This window comes from Macrobrachium nipponense, chromosome 5 (genome assembly GCF_015104395.2).
Source record: "Macrobrachium nipponense isolate FS-2020 chromosome 5, ASM1510439v2, whole genome shotgun sequence".
Taxonomy (NCBI): Eukaryota; Metazoa; Arthropoda; class Malacostraca; order Decapoda; family Palaemonidae; genus Macrobrachium; species Macrobrachium nipponense.
The window spans coordinates 13,520,873-13,540,893 of record NC_061107.1 but is presented as its reverse complement, the minus strand read 5'-3'; the positions used below and the strand labels follow the sequence as shown (position 1 = coordinate 13,540,893).

The window sequence follows — 20,021 nt, the reverse complement described above, 5'->3', positions numbered from 1 at the left end:
TGTACCTCCCTTCATATTCTCTTTCTTCCATCTTACTTTCCACTCTCTCCTAACAATTGTTTATAGTGCAACTGCTTTGAGGTTTTCCTCCTGTTACACCTTTCAATCAAACCTTTTAACTGTCAATTTCCATTTCAGCGCTGAAGGACCTCATAGGTCCCAGTGCTTGGATTTTGGCTTAAATTCTATGTTCAACTCAACTAATGGTAACAGCAACGACAAGCATAACGCTGAAATGTCAGAAAGAATGAAGGAATCAGTGACGAAACAGAACCAAGACTGACCTGTCATAGTTAGGATGCCAATGACGGGCCCAATCGATCTTCCGGCGAGCATGACCTCGTCAGAGGAGCTGCCCTTGGCTCTCCTCTTCCAGGCGGCATAGACCCCGATGCCTAAAATCAGGAGGTAGAAGACGACGATGCCACACAGGCCGGGAATGTTCAGCATCTCGGAGGATACCTGCAGAAAAAAGTCAAGTATATCTTAGTTTTACCTGACCACTGAGCCGATTCACATCTCTCCTAGTCCCGTAGGAGGTTAAAATGCCGTCAGTGCACCTCATTCGGTGCAATGTAAGCGTTACTCAAGGTACTTTGCAGCGTCCTTTCGGCCCCTAGCTGCAACTACTTTCATTCTTTTTACTGTGCCTCCGTTGATATTCTCTTTCTTCCATCTTACTGTTCACCCTCTCCTAACAATTGTTTCCTAGTGCAACTGCTTTGAGGTTTTCCTCCTGTAACATCTTTCAAACCTTTTACTGTCAACTTCCATTTTAGCGCTGAATGGTCTTAGTTGCCCCAGTGCTTGGCATAATGCCAAAAATCTGTATAAATAAAAAATCAAATCAAACAGCTTTCCTAGGGCTGGCCCGAAGGGTTAGATGCTTTTCTTACGTGGCTAGGAACCAGATGGTTTCTTAGCAACGGGACCTACAGCTTATTGTGGGATCCGAAGCATATGATATCAGGAAGCGAATTTCTAATCAACACAAATAAATTCATCTGATTCCCCGCTGGCGGTCGCGGGAAGCGAACTCAGGCTACCAGGTTGATATAGTCGAGCACGGAACCCACTGGTCCAGTGAGGAACTCAAGGATACCTGTGGACATCAGTCAGTGAGATATGGAGATTTCTGTTCTATTTATGATGCCGATGGAATTAAGAAACAAGGGAAAGGATTATCTGTGGCGACCGATAATGATAAGTAAGAAGCCACAATAAAGCACAGGGTGTCCATAAAGTCCCAGTACCATTAGAAGCCATAAATACTTGTAGTGGTACTGGGACTTTATGGACTTTAGGAGAGACTGTATTTTTCAAAATTCCAAAAAAAAGAGGTCGAAAAAGGTAGCTTTCGATTGTTGTAAATACGGACGAAAACTCCCTTTTTCGACCTCTTTTTTTTTTTTTTTTTTTTTTTTTTTTTTGTTTTTTTTTTTTTTTTTTTTTTTTTTTTTTTGTATTCCGAAGAATCCAGACGCTCGTATATATATTATTGTGTCATTTTACTTAGGAAAAGATTGAGTTATATCAGCTAAAATGCGTTTCTTCATACTATGATCAGACGATCGTTTAAGACAATGAAAATAAGGGGTTAGAGAGGTTGGACAGCAAGACTAAAGTAAGGAAAGTGGGAGTGAAGGGAAATAAAGTACAAGTCTGAAAAATGGATGCAGCTGGGGTGGGGGGGCGGCTGAAGGAACCCTGTAAACTCCTCATAATAATGCTTACAGTTCTCCAGCGTCTTGCTGCAAAGCGAAAGCGATATATTGACTGGCATTCGCCAAGTGATCTGGAGCGCCTCAGTGGCGTGATCGGTATGATCTTGGCCTGCCACCTCGATGGCCGCGAGATTGATTCTCGGGCATTCCACTTGAGGGGGGGTGAGAGATGTGTATTTCTGGTGATAGAAGTTCACTCTCAACGTGGTTCGGAAGTCACGTAAAGCCGTTGGTCCCAATGCTGAAAAATCCCTGGTTGGTTCCATGCAAAGTAAAAACACCACACAGACAAACCAAGAGATCTGGTCTCTGTCAGTCTCGTAGCAATTTTTACCAAAAATTGACGGCAAAAGGTCGTCTATATTGATCTCCTTAATGGCTTTCGATTCTAGACTTGTTTCCATTCATAATGATTCCCGAAAGATGAGGACCTAAAAAATGGTTTGTCGTTTCAACCAGAGACTTTTTTTTTTTTTAATTCCTACTTTCAGAGAATTGTTTCATCTTGTCCACCGCTGGCCTTGACAGCATGAATTCCGTAAATCAGCCAGTCGGTAAAAATAAATTGATAGCATATAAGAAGATTACCTTTCCTCGGTTCCACTGATATATTAATTTTTTTCATTTCTTATCTATTTCTGCAAAAAATATACGAAAAATTATTCCTGAGTGTTCTCTCTTCTGTCCTTTTGTAGACTTAACACAATGAAAATATTTTTTTCCACACACTACCTTTACAGGAATTATCGCCAATACAGTTTATCTCACAAGGTTGAAAGTTCGTTCTGTTACAGTATTATTTAATATATATATATATATATATATATATATATATATATATATATATATATATATATATATCTATATATATATATATATATGTATATATATATATATATATATATATATATATATATATATATATATATTATACACATATATATATATTGTGACTTGGCATATATTAGGGATTCACTCACAAATATAAGAAAAGAAAGACAGTAGATGGAAAAAAACATTGTCACTGTGTTTAGTTTACTAAAACAGAAGCGTTAAAACTCAGGAATTATTTTGTTTTTTTTATTTTATTATTTGTACAGAAATAGATAAGATGAAAAAAAAGTCAAATACCGGCGAAACTCAGGAAAAATAATTATCTTGTATAGTAGCCGATTATATTTTACTCTTACTGCCTGACTGATTAGAATTCTATATATAATGTGAATTATAATTCACATTATATATATGTATATATATATATATATATATATATATATATATATATATATATATATATATTCATATACATGAGATATGAATATGTGATAAACTTTATGGTAAGCTAATGTTAGAATGTAGAACTAGCTTGAAAGTTGTTGCGAAAAATGAATTAAAACTTTAAAGTTACAGAGAAGTTGTTGCTGATGTTTTTGATTAAGGAGGCGTCATGCCAGCACGGGCTCTTTCTCATGTGTAAGAAATTATGTCCCCTTATGTCGCGATGGGTCCCCATAGGATCTCTTGAGGTAGGTTACAAAGCAGCTGAATTTCAACCTCTTGAAATCAGTGGAGTAAATTCCCACTGGAAAGTCCTGCCATTTATTGCGCATGCCCCTGGAAAATGTATGATTTAATGAGCGAATTGTTTCTACGACTTTTCTACATAATCCAGTTCAGTTTCTCAGATGTTTTGACAGATGTACGATCACGTCTTGAGGCTTTTGTTCGTTTGTGGCTTGTACTACATGTCTGTGGAATTGTGTATAGCACTAGTTATAGTACGTGTGTAGGCATAATTGGACTTAGGTTGTTCTTGGAAAAAGGTTGACTGCAACAGATATCCGATTACGTCAAAGACGGTTTTTTGAATAAGATGTTATCAATAGACAGAGAACTTCCAGATGCGAGATTTAAGATTCTTTAAGACGGTTAGAGAGAGAGAAGCAGCGCTAAACTGATCAAAAGAGTGAGAGAGAAGCAGCATGATTTTGAGAGAGAGATGGGGGGAGGTGGTGGTGGGGGTGAGGCAGCATGAGGCTGAGAGAGAGAGAGAGTTAGAAATAGTGCTAAACTGATAAAAAAAAGTGAGTGAGAAGCAGCGTAATTTTGAGAGAGAGAGAGAGAGAGAGAGAGAGAGAGTGAAGCAGCATGAGGATGAAAGAGAGAGAGAGAGAGAGAGAGAAGCACCACTAAATCGACAGAGACAGACAGACGGACAGAAGCACCACTAAACTGACAGAAGAGAGAGAGAGAGAGAGAGAGAGAGAGAGAGAGAGAGAGTCAAGACCTAGACGCTGGTGAACTTGTGCACATAGTAGGTGTAGGTGTAGAGGTGTAGGTGTAGTAGGTGTACGAATCTTGCAAGAGTACTGCTCGCCAAAACGTATACGTTGATCGAGCTGCCAAAACACAAAACAGTCTGCAAAGCCAACTTGACGATAAAAATATCTGCGGGGATGCATTTCTTTTTTTTCTTTTTATACCTTCTTCTTCTTTTCGTTTTGCGTCTTTTCATATCAGCTGCGGATAACGAAACTTCAGCCGGATCTGCCTCTCAAGGAGCAAAGGAAGTTTTATAGTCGTTAATGATCCATTTCGCGGGATGAAGTTGACAGCCCGGACTCTTTGTAATAGCTTGAATGACCTCCAGCTTAAAAATTAATGTTTTTAAATGAATCAGGCATTAAATTTTGGCTACAAAACCTAGCCCTGCGTCACTCTGACCCATGTAACGCTGAAGACAATGAAAACAGGGAGTTGAAGTGGCTGGACAGCAAGATAAGGAGGTTTAAGTACAAGATTCTAAAGGTGAAACTTGCTTGAAAACCTTACATACAGCTAGTAATAAGAAGTCACAGTTAATTGAGATTCCCTCAGTAATGCCCACAGTGCACCGCTTGGGTTGCACTGGCGGTACTACCCCTAGGTAAGACCGAAGTGATGACTTGTCATTGACTTGTCAGTGGCCTCAAATCCCAAAAATCAGAGCAAGTTTTGACGTCTGTCCACCTACTTGTGGGAGCCAGAAACAACAGCCATCATATGTTTCATTATGTTTTTTATTTATTTATTTATTATTTATTTATTTATTTATTTATTTATTTATTTATTTATTTATTTATTTATTTTCTGTTTTGCATGGCACTTTACGCAGACGAAAGCTTGGCAGATTGAGAAAATTGTGTGAAATAGTACCACATTCTTCCTAACAACAAACGTGAGTTGTGTCGGGTGCAACAGCACGATTCAAAATCAGGTAAAGGTATTAATGTGATGGTATGATATAATATTGTTTATTTCTTTGCCAGTTGATCATATCTTTGCCAAAACCCACAAGTGCCGTCAGGAAGTGGCCTTATATAACCTTCACCTGACGTAAATTTCAGAGAAAAGAAAATGAATGAATTTAATGAATAGATATTTGAATAATTATGAAGAAAGATGGAAAGTGATGGGACGTGAAAGCATCAAGGGGTAGAGTGTATTCCAAAAGGAAGTTTGAAATGAAGCGGTTAAAAGAATCGTAAAAAAGAACCCATCTGAGGATTCATATGATTGCTGCATAACACCCAAGGATAAGATTGCAGTAGTACGTGTTTACATTGGGGTTCAGGTACAGTACAGGACTAGGCTTAGAAATGTGCAGGATTCTGTCCAAACGTACTTAAGGACCTTGGGAGTTTTGAATCATTGTAAAAAAAAAATAACCCATCTGAGGATCCATATGGAGAAAATGCTGCATAACATTCAAGGATAGGATTGCAGTACGTGTTTACTTTGGAATTCAGGTACGAGTACAGGATTTGGTGCAGGACTAGGCTTAGAAATGTGCAGGATTCCGGCCATACGTACTTCAGAATGTAGGGCGATCCCAGCCACATGATTTAATACAATTATCGGTGTTTTCTTGTGATGTGAATGCCCATTTCCTTCTTTTACTATTTTTTTTTTTTTTACTTTCTTTGTTTAAATCTTTAGCTGAAAACTTTTATGAACAGAGAAACTATGAACCCAAGAGGGCTCTAAGATGAAATCAACCTGGAGAGAGGTACAAGTTATTGGAAAAGGTGATAAATAAATAGATGAATAAATAGATAAATAAGATGGAATGGGACATACGACCAATAAAAGACTATATACTATCGCTCCTCGCATGTGCTTCTCAGAGGCACGCACGCACTAGATTTGAATACAGCCAGTGGTATAACAAGCACAATAAAGAAAAAAACGTAAATGAAGCTAAAAGATAACACGAATGGTTCCCGATTAACACACAGAGAGAGATATTAATTCTATATCGAAAGAAACGGGCAAGATGTCAACGAAGTTATGTTAGACAGGTCTAGAGAATGTGTATTGATATTTCGGGAAATCATCTTTTGAGAAGATTTTCGAACATGCTCCCCAGATATCGGTGGATTAGATATAGGAAGACTGAAGAAAAATCGGATTATAGTATCACAGCATCTTGCAAAGACTGACAGGAGAACACGACCCAAGGGAAAATAAAGTACACTTGCTTGGCAGGATTAGAGTAAACATGGACGAGACAAGTATCAATTTTAAGCGTCAATTTTACACCTTCGCTTTACCTTTTTCCTTTTCAAATAAAGATTCACGTCACGTGACCTGTGTAGGGATCGTTCTTAAATCTGGTCGTTAAGTCTTTATTAAAAGTCAGCTTTTCTACTCTGGCTTTTGCATTATTTTCTCTCCTTTTGTTAGGGGAGGGGAAACAAGTCCAAATTTGATTTAATGGACAGACGTATAATATATATATATATATATATATATATATATATATATATATATATATAATAGAGAGAGAGAGAGAGAGAGAGAGAGAGAGGCCGAATGTAGCTTATGTAGTACCATGCAAAGGTCACTGACATAGTTTACCGAGATCAGACACATGAATGTTTGATTTGTTATTTATGGATGTGTTTACATTCATTGTTTCATCGGGTTGAGTACGTTTGAGCCATTACGTAATTAGATGTAAAAATGAACGGAAAACCTACGCAGTAAGAAGCAAGATAATTGAATGGAATTACAGATAAATTAGCACCCACAAAAATACCGAAGACTTTGCTATAGTAGATTCACATCAACTGTGCATTTGATGTCTAGGCCAGTCCCTTACGACGCTCCTGATTGGCTGTTGATAAGCCAATCACAGGGCTGGAAACTCTCAGTCTCTCTCGAAACTTCACATAGGCAGGATGTATTATTTATTGACAATCTTGTTTTCTGTTTTATAAGGATCATGCCTTAACTGTCGACAAACTTCTCTGCATAAGGTTCAATGTCTGGTCATATTCTTTACGGTGTGTAACTTCATGTATTCAATTTATCTGATAAACTTTATTTCATATTTTGAACGTAACGAGTCTCAGTATGACATTCATTGAGTACCTTGTTATTAAAGAAATATTTGTTTGTTAAAAGTGAAATCTGTATCTCCATTCGCTTGCGGCTAGCATCTTCATTCAGACATTTTATATGCACAAATTATCATTAATCTCTCTCTCTCTTTCTCTGCAGAAGTTGTAAACAGCAACAGTGTGGAATAGTTTAAAAGAAAGCTGAACAAAATCATTAGGTGGACACTGTGTATGAACAGTAGAACCTGCTCCTATAGATAAGTGAGCGCACGATGTCTCCTCTTAGGATGGACTAACAAGTCTTTGAGACATCCTAACCCTTGTAACATCTTGTAGCTCTCTCTCTCTCTCTCTCTCTCTCTCTCTCTCAGACAGATACACACACAGAGTTCGTGCACGAGTGGCATTTATTTTTGGTATGTGGAGAATCCAAGTCGAAAACCCATGAGGGGCGAATGCCCCTTTTCTGTAAACAAACGGAATTGGCACAGAAGCCCTCGACGGGTGCATAGTTCTTTATCCGGGGCTTCTTATCTTCTCGCTACAACAACAACAACAAACACGAAGTCAAAGGAATAGAGACTATCCTCTTTATTGCTTCGTTAAAAAAAAAAGTTAACTTTAGTGCATAATGGCAACTTTGCATCAAACAGATATCGCTTTCGTAAACCAGTAGTAAAATAAGAGTTATTCTCTCGTACGCAGCTCTTGAGTGCAAGTATGAAGCGTAAGAGCTGAGCTAAAGAACCGAGGAGTGCTAGATTGTATAAGTATGAAGCGCAAGAGTGCGATAAGGAACTCTTGGAGTGCAGAGTAGTGTAATATGACGCTTTGACGTCCCTGTAGGAAACTCGAATCCAGGTGAAAAAAAAAAAAGAGGGTCACAGGTAATAAAAAAAAAGGCACAGAAATAAAAGTCATAGGAGAGAAAGTAAAATGAAACTTTCATAGATAACCCCAAAAGGTCTTAACCCGGAATGTATCCACCTTTGCGACGTGTTTAGTACAGGCCCCGTTGAGGATGACCGTAAAAAACCATAAGCAAAATACTGTAAATGTCATAAAGATAATGCACCCCACCCCCCAAAGAAATATTAGTCATAGATAACGATCCCCGAAAATCCTTGGGGGTCACTATCAAGGAAAAATCCGAAATATTTTCGATGTTATTACTTTAATCAACTTTTTTTCCCTGTGAATTTTTTCCTAGCCAAAACTGAGATATTTTTACTGTGATTTTATTACTGGCCACCATGAAACTCTGACTAGGAAACAAATAAGAGGATCTGGAGAGTGAGGATGTAACCAGCTTAAAAAGAAGGCTATAAAGGATGAAGTATAACTCAATATGTGGGACCTGTTGAAGATGCGATACTTACACACAAACTATTTAATGAGAGTATTGTATTGGTTCAATACAAATCCCGTTCATGAAGAGGGAACATGAATCATCTGTTTTGAGTGATTGCATCATGTCTTCCAACTGAATGCCCCCACCAGATGTTTATGCTTGTAGTAACGTAACTTAAGTAAAACGAGAGCTAAAGGAGAGGAATGTGCATAATTATGTCTGCATTTCTACGAGCCAGATCGCCCGCCCCTCCACCCGCCCCCTCTCCCGAGATGGGAAGGGCTGAAGAATGACTGCGCCAACTGTAACATCGCTTTTGACTTTAAGCAGACAGTTAGTCGACTAAATCATTGCGGATCTAGTGGTGGGCGTAGGACTTGAGAATCAATGGGGATCTAGTGGGCGTAGCCCTTGAAAATAATTGGGGATGTAATGGGCGTATACCTTGAAAATCATTAGGGATCTTGTGGGCGTAGGGCTTGCAAATCATTGGGGATCTATGGGCGTAGGACTTGAAAATCATTAGGATCTAATGGACGTAGGACTTGAGAACCAATGGGGATGTAGTGGGTGTAGGCCCTTGAAAATCATTGGGGATGTAATGGGCGTATACCCTGAAAATCATTAGGGATCTTGTGGGCGTAGGACTTGAAAATCACTGAGGATCTAGTGGGCGTGGGCTCTTGATAATCATTGGGATCTTGTGGGTGTAGGGCTTGCAAATCATTGGGGATCTAGTGGGCGTAGGCCCTTGAAAATCGTCGGGATATAATGGGCGTATGCATTGAAATTCATTGGGATCTTGTGGGCGTAGGGCTTGCAAATCACTGGGGATCTATGGGCGTAGGACTTGAAAATCATTGAGGATCTATGGGCGTAGGGCTTGAAAATCACTGTTGACCTAGTGGACTTTGCCCTATAAGCGTAAAGGAAATTTGCATCAAATAAATATCGCTATCGTAAACCAATAGCAAAATCATTATTTTCATGTCGGTATTATATAACGGATAATGTTGAGGACTTCCCCCCCTGAATTATATCTAGTTCATATACACGGATGAGTTTCCCTTCATTAGATTCATAAAGAAAGATTTCGAGATATGCCTGAACCGTTCACTGAAATGAATGATCAAGGGAACCTTGAATCATGACCTAAGTAAGAGGATTTACGCTTTTGCTACCGAGTTTTGGGATTCACCTTGGTATTTCTGGCGCCGCTCCAGCGCCTGTGCTAGAAGAGTGGCATTAGCTTTGCAAATAATCTTGCCAGGCTTAGCGTCAACCGTGAGGTGTGGATTTTGCATTGTTGTTTTCTTCTTTTGCATGTCTGCTCCGTGAGCTGTCACAGAGATGAAAAGGAAATAAAGCAATGATAACTAAAAGGCCCAGAGTCTATACATAGTCTGATACAGACGTAAGTTATGACAAAAAAACTTAAAGATCCATTTTGCTCCGTGAGGACTACTTTGGAATTTTGTTCAGTAGCAAAAGGACAGACTGCGTTAGACCTAGTGCTATAAAGAGAGGCCTGAATAATTCTGGTAAAAATAAAAATCAAGTTCACCATGAGTATGAAAAGAATTTGGAAACTAAACAGAAAATGAGTAGGAGGTAATGATAGTGATGGCGAGAAGGATGATGCAGGCTGTAAACACCAAGCGGATAATGTTTATTTATTCTTTTTCTTTTCTTTTTTCTTTTACAAAACCAAAACTAACTACAGAACGGAAGTCTAAGACGTTAATTACCGCGACGGAAAATTTACAGTACAAGTAAAGAGAGAGAAAGAATGGCTTTTACGAGACTGACCAGTTTAGGTTTACAGTCTGTTTTTTTTTTTTTTTTCTATTATTATTATTATACAATTCTTAAAACATACCAGATAAAGACGAAAAAGGACTATTGAAAATCTCAGAAACACCAGCACGCGAGTAACCACGATGCAGAATATTTTTGTTTGTTTGTATGGTTTTTACATTGCATGGAACCAGTGGTTATTCAGCAACGGAACCAACAGCTTTACGCGTCTTCCAAACCGCGTCGAGAGTGAACTCCTATCACCAGAAATACACATCTCTAACCCCTCAGTGGAATGCCCGAGAATCGAACTCGCGGCCACCGAGGTGGCAGGCCAAGACCATACCAATCGCACCGCTGAGGCGTTTCGATGCAGAATATAAATCAGACGCAATTCTTTATCAGGCTGGATAAACGGTAACCTATTTACATGAGATTTATTTTAATCCTGGATTCCCTTTAAGGATCTGCCGAGATGATCCAGATTCTCTGAACAGCAGAAGCACCAATATGCAGTAAATGTTTAGCCTCGCTGTGGAACTTCTCAGTTCCAGAGGTTCTTTATTCCTCACCCTATTGGACTGTGGAACAGCCTCCCAGAGGAAGTCGTGCAATTGGAACTTCCAAACTTGGGTTTTTTTTTTTAACCCGGTATGTATCCACCTTTGCGGCATGTTTAGTACAAGCTCGTTTTTTTTTCTTAACCCGGAATGTTTCTACCTTTGCAGCATGTTTAGTACAAGACCGTTTTTTTTTTACCCGGAATGTATCCACCTTTTCTGTGCATTTAGTACAAGGCCTTTGGGTTTTTTTTTCCATTTTGTTTTAACCCGGTATGTATCCACTTTTTCTATGCATTTAGTACAAACCCTTTGGGATTTTTTTTGTTTTGTTTTACCCCGGTATGTATTCCCCTTTTCTGGGCGTTTATTACAAGCCATTGTTTTTTTTCAACCCGGTATGTATCCACCTTTGCTTCGCAGTTAGTACAAGCCCTTTGGGGATTTTCTTTGTTGTATTCTATCCCGGTATGTATCCACCTTTTCTGTGCGTTTGGTACAAGCCCGTTGGTGATTTTTTTTATCCCAGTATGTATCCACCTTTGCTGTGTGTTTAATACAAGCTCTTTGGGTCCTTTTTTAAGCTGGTATGTATCCACCTTTGTTGCGTGTTTAGTACAAGCCCGTTGGTGAGTTCTTTTTAACCCAGTATGTATCCACCTTAGTGGTGTGTTTAGTACAAGCCAATTGAGGTTTTTTTTCTTTTTACCCAGTATGTATCATCCATCTTAGTGGTGTGTTTAGTACAAGCCAGTTGAAGGTTTTCTTTAACTTAGTGGCGTGTTTAGTACAAGCCAATTAAAGATTTTTTTTAACCCGGTTTGTATCCTCCTTAGTGGTATGTTTAGTGCAAGCCAATTGAGGTTTTTTTTTTTACCCGGTATTTATCATCCATCTTAATAGTGTGTTTAGTACAAACCAATTGAGTCCTTTTTTTTTTTTTTTTTTTTTTTTACCCGGTATGTATCATCCATCTTAATGGTGTGTTTAGTACAAACCAATGGAGGTTTTTTTTTTACCCGGTATGTATCATCCATCTTAATGGTGTGTTTCGTACAAACCAATTGATTTTTTTTTTTTTTTACCCGGTATGTATCCACCTTTGAGGCATGTTTAGTACAAGCCAATTGAGGATTTTTTTTTAACCCATTATGTATCACCTTTGTGGCGTGTTTAGGACAACCTCGTTGGGGATTACAGTAAAATCATAAGCAAAAGACTCCAAATATCATAATGGTAATGAGGCCCCTCCAACTCCCCAAGAAATACTAATCCTTGATAACAACCCTTGAAGATCCTTAGGGGTCACTATCTAGGAGAGATCCAATGAAAACTAGAAAAGCAAAGATATAGCGAACAGGGTCTTTGTGAACAATCGTGTCGCAATCACGGTAAACACGTCCTGTTTTTTGGGGGGGAGGAGGAGAAGGAGGACCAGGGTTTGGGGACGGGGAGGAGGGGGGATGGTTGCGGTTGGCCCCTTCCCGCAGAGCATTGCAAATTCCTGGTCCCTGTCCAAGGAAGTCATGGCCTTCAGAATTGGGTTGTGCGCTTCTTTGCTTTGAGGCACACCCGGTTTCGCTTTCAAGTCGTGACGTCACTTTTTTTTTTTGTTCCTTTCATTATTTTTGCTATCAAATATAATTCGTCGATTTACTTAAGTATTTTCATTCGTATACGATGTTTTCTATTTTCTCTGTGCAATTATTTTCTCTCTCACAAATGTCCAATTTGTTTCGTGGAACTATGCTAGTAATTATTTGGCCTTCAGGTTTTGTTCATATATTGTGTGTTAATCATGAATACCGGTGTTAATTTCAACAAGAATGTTTTATATATATATATATATATATATATATATATATATATATATATATATATATATGAGAATCGTTGAAATATCAGACAATGGAAGCATACTAAGGACAGAAAAAATTGCAAGACATGTCCTACTTGAGGTTAAATCACACGAATAAGAAAATACTAAATAAAAAAAATACAGAACAGGAACAATGACTTATCAATCGTGTTCACAGCGATCGAAAGTCGATTAGAGAGGCGTTAAATTACCTCACTATCAGGAAAGGTCGCATAGTTATACTTCTTTCTTATTGCAGTTGACTCAGCAGATGCTTATTATGTTTATGTGGTCCTCATAAGTCTATATCAACGTCGGGGACTCATTTTATGGTAATTCTTTTCGAAGGAGAGTCTGCGCGTATCGCTTGAAAATTTAGCGTATCTTTTGCCTACTCGGACGTGGCTTTTACCGAGATTTAGACTGACTTTTGGTGATTGTCTGAGCGATTCTGTACCAGGGACTAATATATCAGCGATAGAAGGTCTTCTGGGCGCTGTAGAAAATTCGTAATAATACGTATATAGTCCTGATCATAGTTTAAAGAACAGACAGACTTTTCTCTAATCTACTACACGAGTATATTCTGCACCAGGGACTAATATATCAGCAAAAGTAGGACTTTAGGGCGTTGTAGACAAACCGTAATAATAAGTATATAGTCCTGATCATAGTCTTAAGAACAGACAGACTTTTCTCTAGGTCTACTACACGATTCGGGGGCAGTTTAGACCATTCGTAATAGCACATTTAGTCCTGATCATAGTCTAAAGAAAAGACTTTTCTCTAGGACTAGGTCTACACGAGTCTAGTGTGAGCCAGTTTCATTCTCTCTCGTTCGATTTTTGTTCAGAAACTTGCAAATATGACAGGAAATGACTGTGTAATGTTATCACTGGACCTCTTTCAGGTAATAATTTAATTCGGAATGAAGAATTCCCCTCTCCCCCCAAAAAAAAGTAAACTCCCTCATGATGTTCGAGAAAAACAGTAGAAAAGTAAGGGGACATTCAGAACACGAAGTCTGAGCAAACTCAGAGGCAGTTTATCCAGCAACGAAGTTGAATTCGCTGGTTGCGGAAAAATTCTGGTTTGAGTGATGATGTTAGTCTATTTCGAAAAGTTAATTCGTATCAGTAAATTGAGAAGTGAGTGAGTAATTGTATGTTTGTGAGATTTCACAATTCTACGATGAAGTGGAGAGGGGAGATAGAGAGACGATTCATAGCGTTTATGAGCACAGTTAAATTCTGGAAATGAAGGAAGGCCTTAGTACTAAAATTTAAGACCTTAGTACTAAAATTTAAGACTTTAACACTAAAATTTAAGCTAAAAGAACTAAAATTTCTGGAGATTACTCAAAAGGGAAAAGTGGATATGGTCCCGTCAGAAAAAAAAAGGGGGATGGCGGGGTGGGGGATGGGGGTTGGGGTAAAGCCTTCAACACAAATCTTTAAGAATGAATTATTGAGGGCACAGGCGTTCATAGACAGACCTACCGTGATTAGAAGGTGCCTTCTATGAATCTTTGGACCACGATAACTATGAAAAAGATTCTTAAGATAGAATTTACACAATTGACAAAAATAAATAGATAAATAAATAAATAAATAAGAGATTGCCGTAACAGAGCAACACTAATGGAAAACACACTATTCACCTTACTAATAAAACTTGCAAAAGAAAGGTAGACTAGGATTGAGAATTTCCCGCAGGGCAGAGAATTCTCAACCAAAGAGACAAGAATGATTCAAAGTGTCTTTCTTTGATGTCGCAGGACGGGCCACTGAGCACTTTTCTCGTTGCTGTCCCAGGAACCACTGGTGGCGTGGCGGTGAATCGCCTGCCTGTGCCTGCCTGCCGCCCGTGGCGCCACCCGCCCCGCCCTCCCCCCCGCCTCCGTCTTCGCTTCGGCTGGGGCACGCCTGCCTGTTGTTATTAGGGGTCGTCGAGAGTCTTGAGCGGCGACGGCGACGGCGTCGGGGAGATACCCATACCCTAGATCTCGCCCATACCTTGACGCCAGAGTCGTCGTCATGCTTAGGACGTGTGCCAGGAGTTATCCTCTCTCTCTCTCTCTCTCTCTCTCTATCAAGATGCATTCTCGAAGGGCGCCGCTTACGTCGTCACGTCTGCGCCGTACTTGTCATTCGATGGGTGTTTACTACCGAAGTCTCGAATGTCGAATTGATAAACTTACCTGTGTTAATTCTTTTGTATAAACTGTCTGTTGCCCCTGTCTAATGTGACTGCAAGTTGAGATGATGTGGCTTGATGGAGAGAGAGAGAGAGAGAGAGAGAGAGAGAGATCAATCCACGGGCTCATAAGAATGGGACACCTTGAGTCTTTTCCAAGAGAAAAAAATATATATATTTGTGCCATTGTTGGCTTACGCTTTGAATCAAGGACCTGGTAATTAGTCTGTTTTGACAAGGTCATGCCAAAAGGTTGTCCTGGGGATCGAAGGATTTCCCGTCTCAGTGAAATATATACTCTCTCTCTCCCTCTCTCTCTCTCTCTCTCTCTCACTCTATATATATATATATATATATATATATATATATATATATATAAAGTTTGCCTTTTAATATATATGTATATATATACATATATATAAAAAGGCAAAACTTATTGCTACCCTGCTGTCAAGTAATATATCTTAGTTTAACCAGTCCAATGAGCTGATTAATAGCTCTCCTAGGGCTGGCCCGAAGGATTAGCTATTTTTACGAGGCTAAGAACCAATTGGTTACCTAGCAACGGGACCTACAGCTTATATTGTGGGATGCGAGCCACATTATATCGAGAAATGAATTTCTAATCACCAGAAACACATTCCTCTGATTCCACATTGGCAGGGCGGGGAATCGAACTCGGGACTACCAAATTGGTAGGTGAGCACGTAAGTCACTCGTCCAACGAAGAATGCTACCTTGCTGTGAGATTCTTGACTGTGAAATCTTGGCAGTTTTTTTTATTAAAATCCTACATTGTATATAATCTCAGTGCAACCATTAAGTCCTGAAGGCTTGCAGTAAAATTTCCTCCTGCTGTGGGGGGGGGGCGGTGGGTGGGGGAGGGAACCATAGCCTAAGGTAGTACCCCTGAAACTTGTAACACAGGCTGCTTGCAGTGTGATGCTCCCTGCTTGAGCAAACACCAAGTTGCCGATAGTTATTCATCTGGCGAATCATTTCCTTGTCTCTGATGAGGTCTTCTAGTAGAGGGAGTTCCTCGTTGGACGAGTGGTTTTCACGCTCGCCTACCAACCCGGTGGTCCGAAGTTCGATTCTCGGCTCTGCCAACGCGGAATCAGAGGAGTTTATTTCTGGTGATTGAAATTCAATTCTCGATATAATGTGGTTCGGATCCAACAATAAACCGTAGGTCCCGTTGCTAGGTATCCAGTTGGTTCCTAGCCACGTAAAAATACCTAATCCTTCGGGCCAGCCTAGGAGAGCTGTTGATCAGCCCAGTGGTCTGGTAAAACTAAGATATACTTTCTAGTAGAGGTTTTCTTTATATGTCATGTGTTCCACAAAGTACTGATGTCTGGCGCCCTTCTACTGCGGTGGACTCGCAGTCTCCTCCTGGGGGATGTCACCATGTGACCAACATAGCTGATATAAAGGAACATCTGTACCTCTTTTGGGCTTTTAAACGTGCTAACTATGTTGGCTGGGTATGACCCTCAAGGTTACCCTGGGAGTAGAGTGTTGTTCTTGATCACAAGGACTGCTAATAAATTGTGACATTTTCCCATGGGATGATTTCTGTACTACTTCAGAAACTAGTACTGTTCTTCAGTGTCTGCTTCTTGTCTACTGGCTGTCCTGTTGTCGAGTTTGTGGTAGAGAATTATGTTCTCCTGTTTTTTTTCTTTTCTGGTATTTTGGGTCTGCTCTCTTCAGTGACTTCACTAGGATAACCCATTGTTTGTAAACAGCTTCCTCACACTCTCCAGTTTTGCCAGAACAGCTCTCCAAGTATTGCAGTGGGAGAAGGTACAGAGTATGTTTGGTCTGATCAAGTATTTTTTTTTTTTTTTTTTTGAAAATTATATTATGATAAGTGAACGAATAACAGGCAAAATCCAGCAATTATCTTTGGGGAGCATGTGAGTGGTAAAGTTTAAAATCTAACGTCTATTAATCAGAAAATATATATTAAAAATAAAGATAATAAACGAAGAAGAAAATTGTTATATAATTTTGTTAACATTTGCTTTGAACAATCCGCGCAGTGCAGTACAAAAAGGGACATCTTAAAATGATTTATTGCTCATTATGTTGCTTATTACATGAAGCACGAAAGACAGCAAAAAAAATGTTTATTGCTGCAAATGCAACTTCCATTGATAATAGATTTGAGTAGGGTAACAAAAAGAGAAAACAGTAGATTGAAGTAGCAGTTCTCTGTCTGTATGTCTTTCTGCCTTTCTGTCTGTGTAACTGACCAATTATGCATAAAATGAATGAGAATTTTTAACTTTTTTATATTCACTATCTCCCACAAATTTACCAAAACAGAGAGAACCAGAGTCGAGATTTATACGCAAAGAATATTTAAAAAAAGGATAGTGTTGCAAAAATAATTGTTCCCTGAAACTTGAGGGGTCATTCACCTAGAATCCATATGACCCAATATATCTCCCTTACTAATCTAACACTCTCGCCTGCAAGGTTTCATTATTATCATTCCGTGGCAACCTGCCAGTCAACAGTTTGGTCGTTTCCTTGGTACAGTAATATAATATATTTAAGAAGCAGTTGTCCAAACATCCAAACATCCGGGCAGAAATGACATATATACCTTTAGTTATAATCGGCAGCTGTTTCCTTAATTTATAAGATGGCTGCTCATATTTGATATACAAAATCAGATGTACGGTTGACTAGCCCTTGTTCTATCACTTCTTCCTCATTTGTGCTTCGTTAAAATCATCCACATTATCACTCAATTCATTCTTAAAAAATTGTTGAGAACCTTTACTTTCCCTCTGGGACTTTTATTAACATTTCGTAATCAGTAGGAGTATTCGTCTTGCTAATATTGGTAACTCATGGTACCTTTATTGGTCACGCTCTCGTCACTGGTACGGTCATCAGTCACAGTTGCTCCACTTATTCTAGACTTGAGTCTTGCTCAGCCTATTGAGTATCCGAACCTGACCTCGTTATTACGTACAATGGTGCATCTGGAGAGTGCTCACCATTCAAATATGATTTATTAATAATTTTCTACATAGCCGGGTCGTTACCAGGTACTTACAACTGCCATCTTTTTTGAAGCTACGTCATTGTACAGATTTGCTTCTGTCAGCGGACAGACTTCACGAGAACTATAGTATAGATTCACATCAACCGTGCATTTGATGTCTAGGCCATTCCCTTACGACGCTCCCGATTGGCTGTTGATAAGCCAGTCGCAGGGCTGGAAACTCTCAGTCTCTCGAGAGAGTTCACATAGGGAGGATGTGTGTTCCACCTCTCCTGAGGGATACTTTTAAAAGGCGTATCCCTCATTAGAAGTGGAACATACATCCTGCTTATGTGAACCCTCAAGAGAGACTGAGAGTTTCCAGCCCTGTGATTAGCTTATCAACACCCAATCTGGAGCGTCGTAAGGGATTGGCCTAGACATCAAATGCACGGTTGATTTGTATTTACTATAGGACAGAAAGTCAGTAGTACCTGTCCCATATCCTTAAACTCTACGTTACTAGGTAACGACTCTTTTAGCATCAAGGGAACTGCGTCACCCTTTGGTACCCACCCCACCTCCACTGGGTGACATTTCTCAACCTTCACGCAAATTCCTCATGATAATTTTTCTTAAGAGTCCTCACACGCATATGTTTACTTCGCTAATCAATGGTTCGCAAAAGCTATGGATACTGTTTCTCTTTGCATCCTTCTCTCTCTCTCTCTTCTCTCTCTCTCTCTCTCTCTCTTCAAACACTCTTGGCAACTGGCATTGACTTCAGCTATCATGACAAGTGGTATCTTGAGTTCTTTTTTCATTTTTGCAAAATCTAGATTCTTAAGTCACTGGGTCACATTGATAACTCCTCAGTCTTTTCCAGACTTCCACGCTGTAGAGCCATACCTGCTTATCGCTCTCCTTTTTGAACTTCTCGTTCTTCCTTCATTATTCTTGCCATGTCAAGCCATTCGTATCTTCTAGTCATCCTAATTAGACGAGTGAGTTGCGTTCTCGCCTACCGATTCGGCAGTCACGAGTTCGATTCCCCCGCCCTGCCAACGTGGAATCAGAAAAATTTATTTCTGGTGATTAGAAATTCATTTCTCGATAGAATGTGGTCCGGCTCCCACAATAAGCTGTAGGTCCCTTTGCTAAGTATCCAGTTGGTTCCTATCCACGTAAAAAAATCTAATCCTTCGGGCCAGCCCTATAGGAGAGCCGTTAATCAGCTCAGTGGTCTGGGTAAACTAAGAGATACCTATTAACAACCTCTACTGGAATGTTTTCCAGGTATTTTCCTGATACTGTTTTTATTTATTTATTTATTTTTTATTATTATTTTTTTTTTTTTTTGAAAAGTGGGGGCCCCTGGTTAGTCAACATAAGGACTAAAGATATTTCCTGAAAGAGTTCCATAGAAATTTTAATTTTACGAGTTGACCCGCATTTGCCAAATTGTGTCGTTCGATAGGATTTTGGCATTAAATTTGAATTTTTCTAGTATCTTATTGGAATAAATAATTCGGGTACTTGGCTCTCAGTTCTGATCCCATCAATGGAGTCAAAATTCTAAGGAGGTATTCCTTAGTGGCATAGAATTTTAATGAAAATATTGCATTACCAACAAATACTTTATCGGCAAAATTTTTAAATTAGTCACTGAGACATATGTAGATGACGAACGACTGAAGATCGATGGAAAGAATAAACAGACATAAAGATATAGAGCGAAAATGTGTAAGAAAAACAAAGAGATTTTTACACTCGAACGAAAGCTACTGATATGAAATCTAAAATGTCCTGCAGAACAGTAAACAAAATACATTACCTGAAGTCAAATTGCCCTTGCGGTGTCATTATGGTATGTTGCTCTTGTTCAGTTAGTCGAGAGCCAAGATCGCTGACGTCATACTTGCTTATGTAAAACATCAAAGTAAGAGAAACAAATGAAAAATGCCCCAAAGAAATCAAGTTTCCTGTACAGCGTATACTCAAGGCCACCCAAAAATAGATCTTGTCTTTCGGTGGTCTCGGTATAATGCTGTATGAGCCGCGGCCCATGAAACTCTCTCTCAGCCGGCCGTGGTTATAGCTAAATTTAACCTCAGATAAAATGAAAGCCACTGAGGCTAGAGGGCTGC

At 39.3% G+C, this 20,021-nt stretch overlaps 1 protein-coding gene across 4 annotated transcripts in view; it reads right to left on the bottom strand.

The window, feature by feature from the left end:
• LOC135215212 (high-affinity choline transporter 1-like) overlaps positions 1-14,519 on the bottom strand; it is a 58,356-nt gene extending 43,837 nt beyond the window's left edge. For 2 of the 4 annotated variants that reach the window (XR_010314618.1, XM_064249713.1), the window contains exons 1-2: positions 14,335-14,519; positions 285-462 (exon numbers count right to left, since the gene is read on the bottom strand). Coding sequence is in view for 2 of the 4 variants with exons in the window: in XM_064249713.1 (XP_064105783.1) it covers positions 285-450 (166 nt within the window). In the remaining 2 variants the exon portion in view is untranslated. The remainder of the gene's footprint in view (positions 1-284; positions 463-14,334) is intronic. The other 2 variants (XM_064249711.1, XM_064249712.1) reach the window with 2 other exon arrangements.
• Between the last annotated feature and the right edge of the window lie 5,502 nt (positions 14,520-20,021).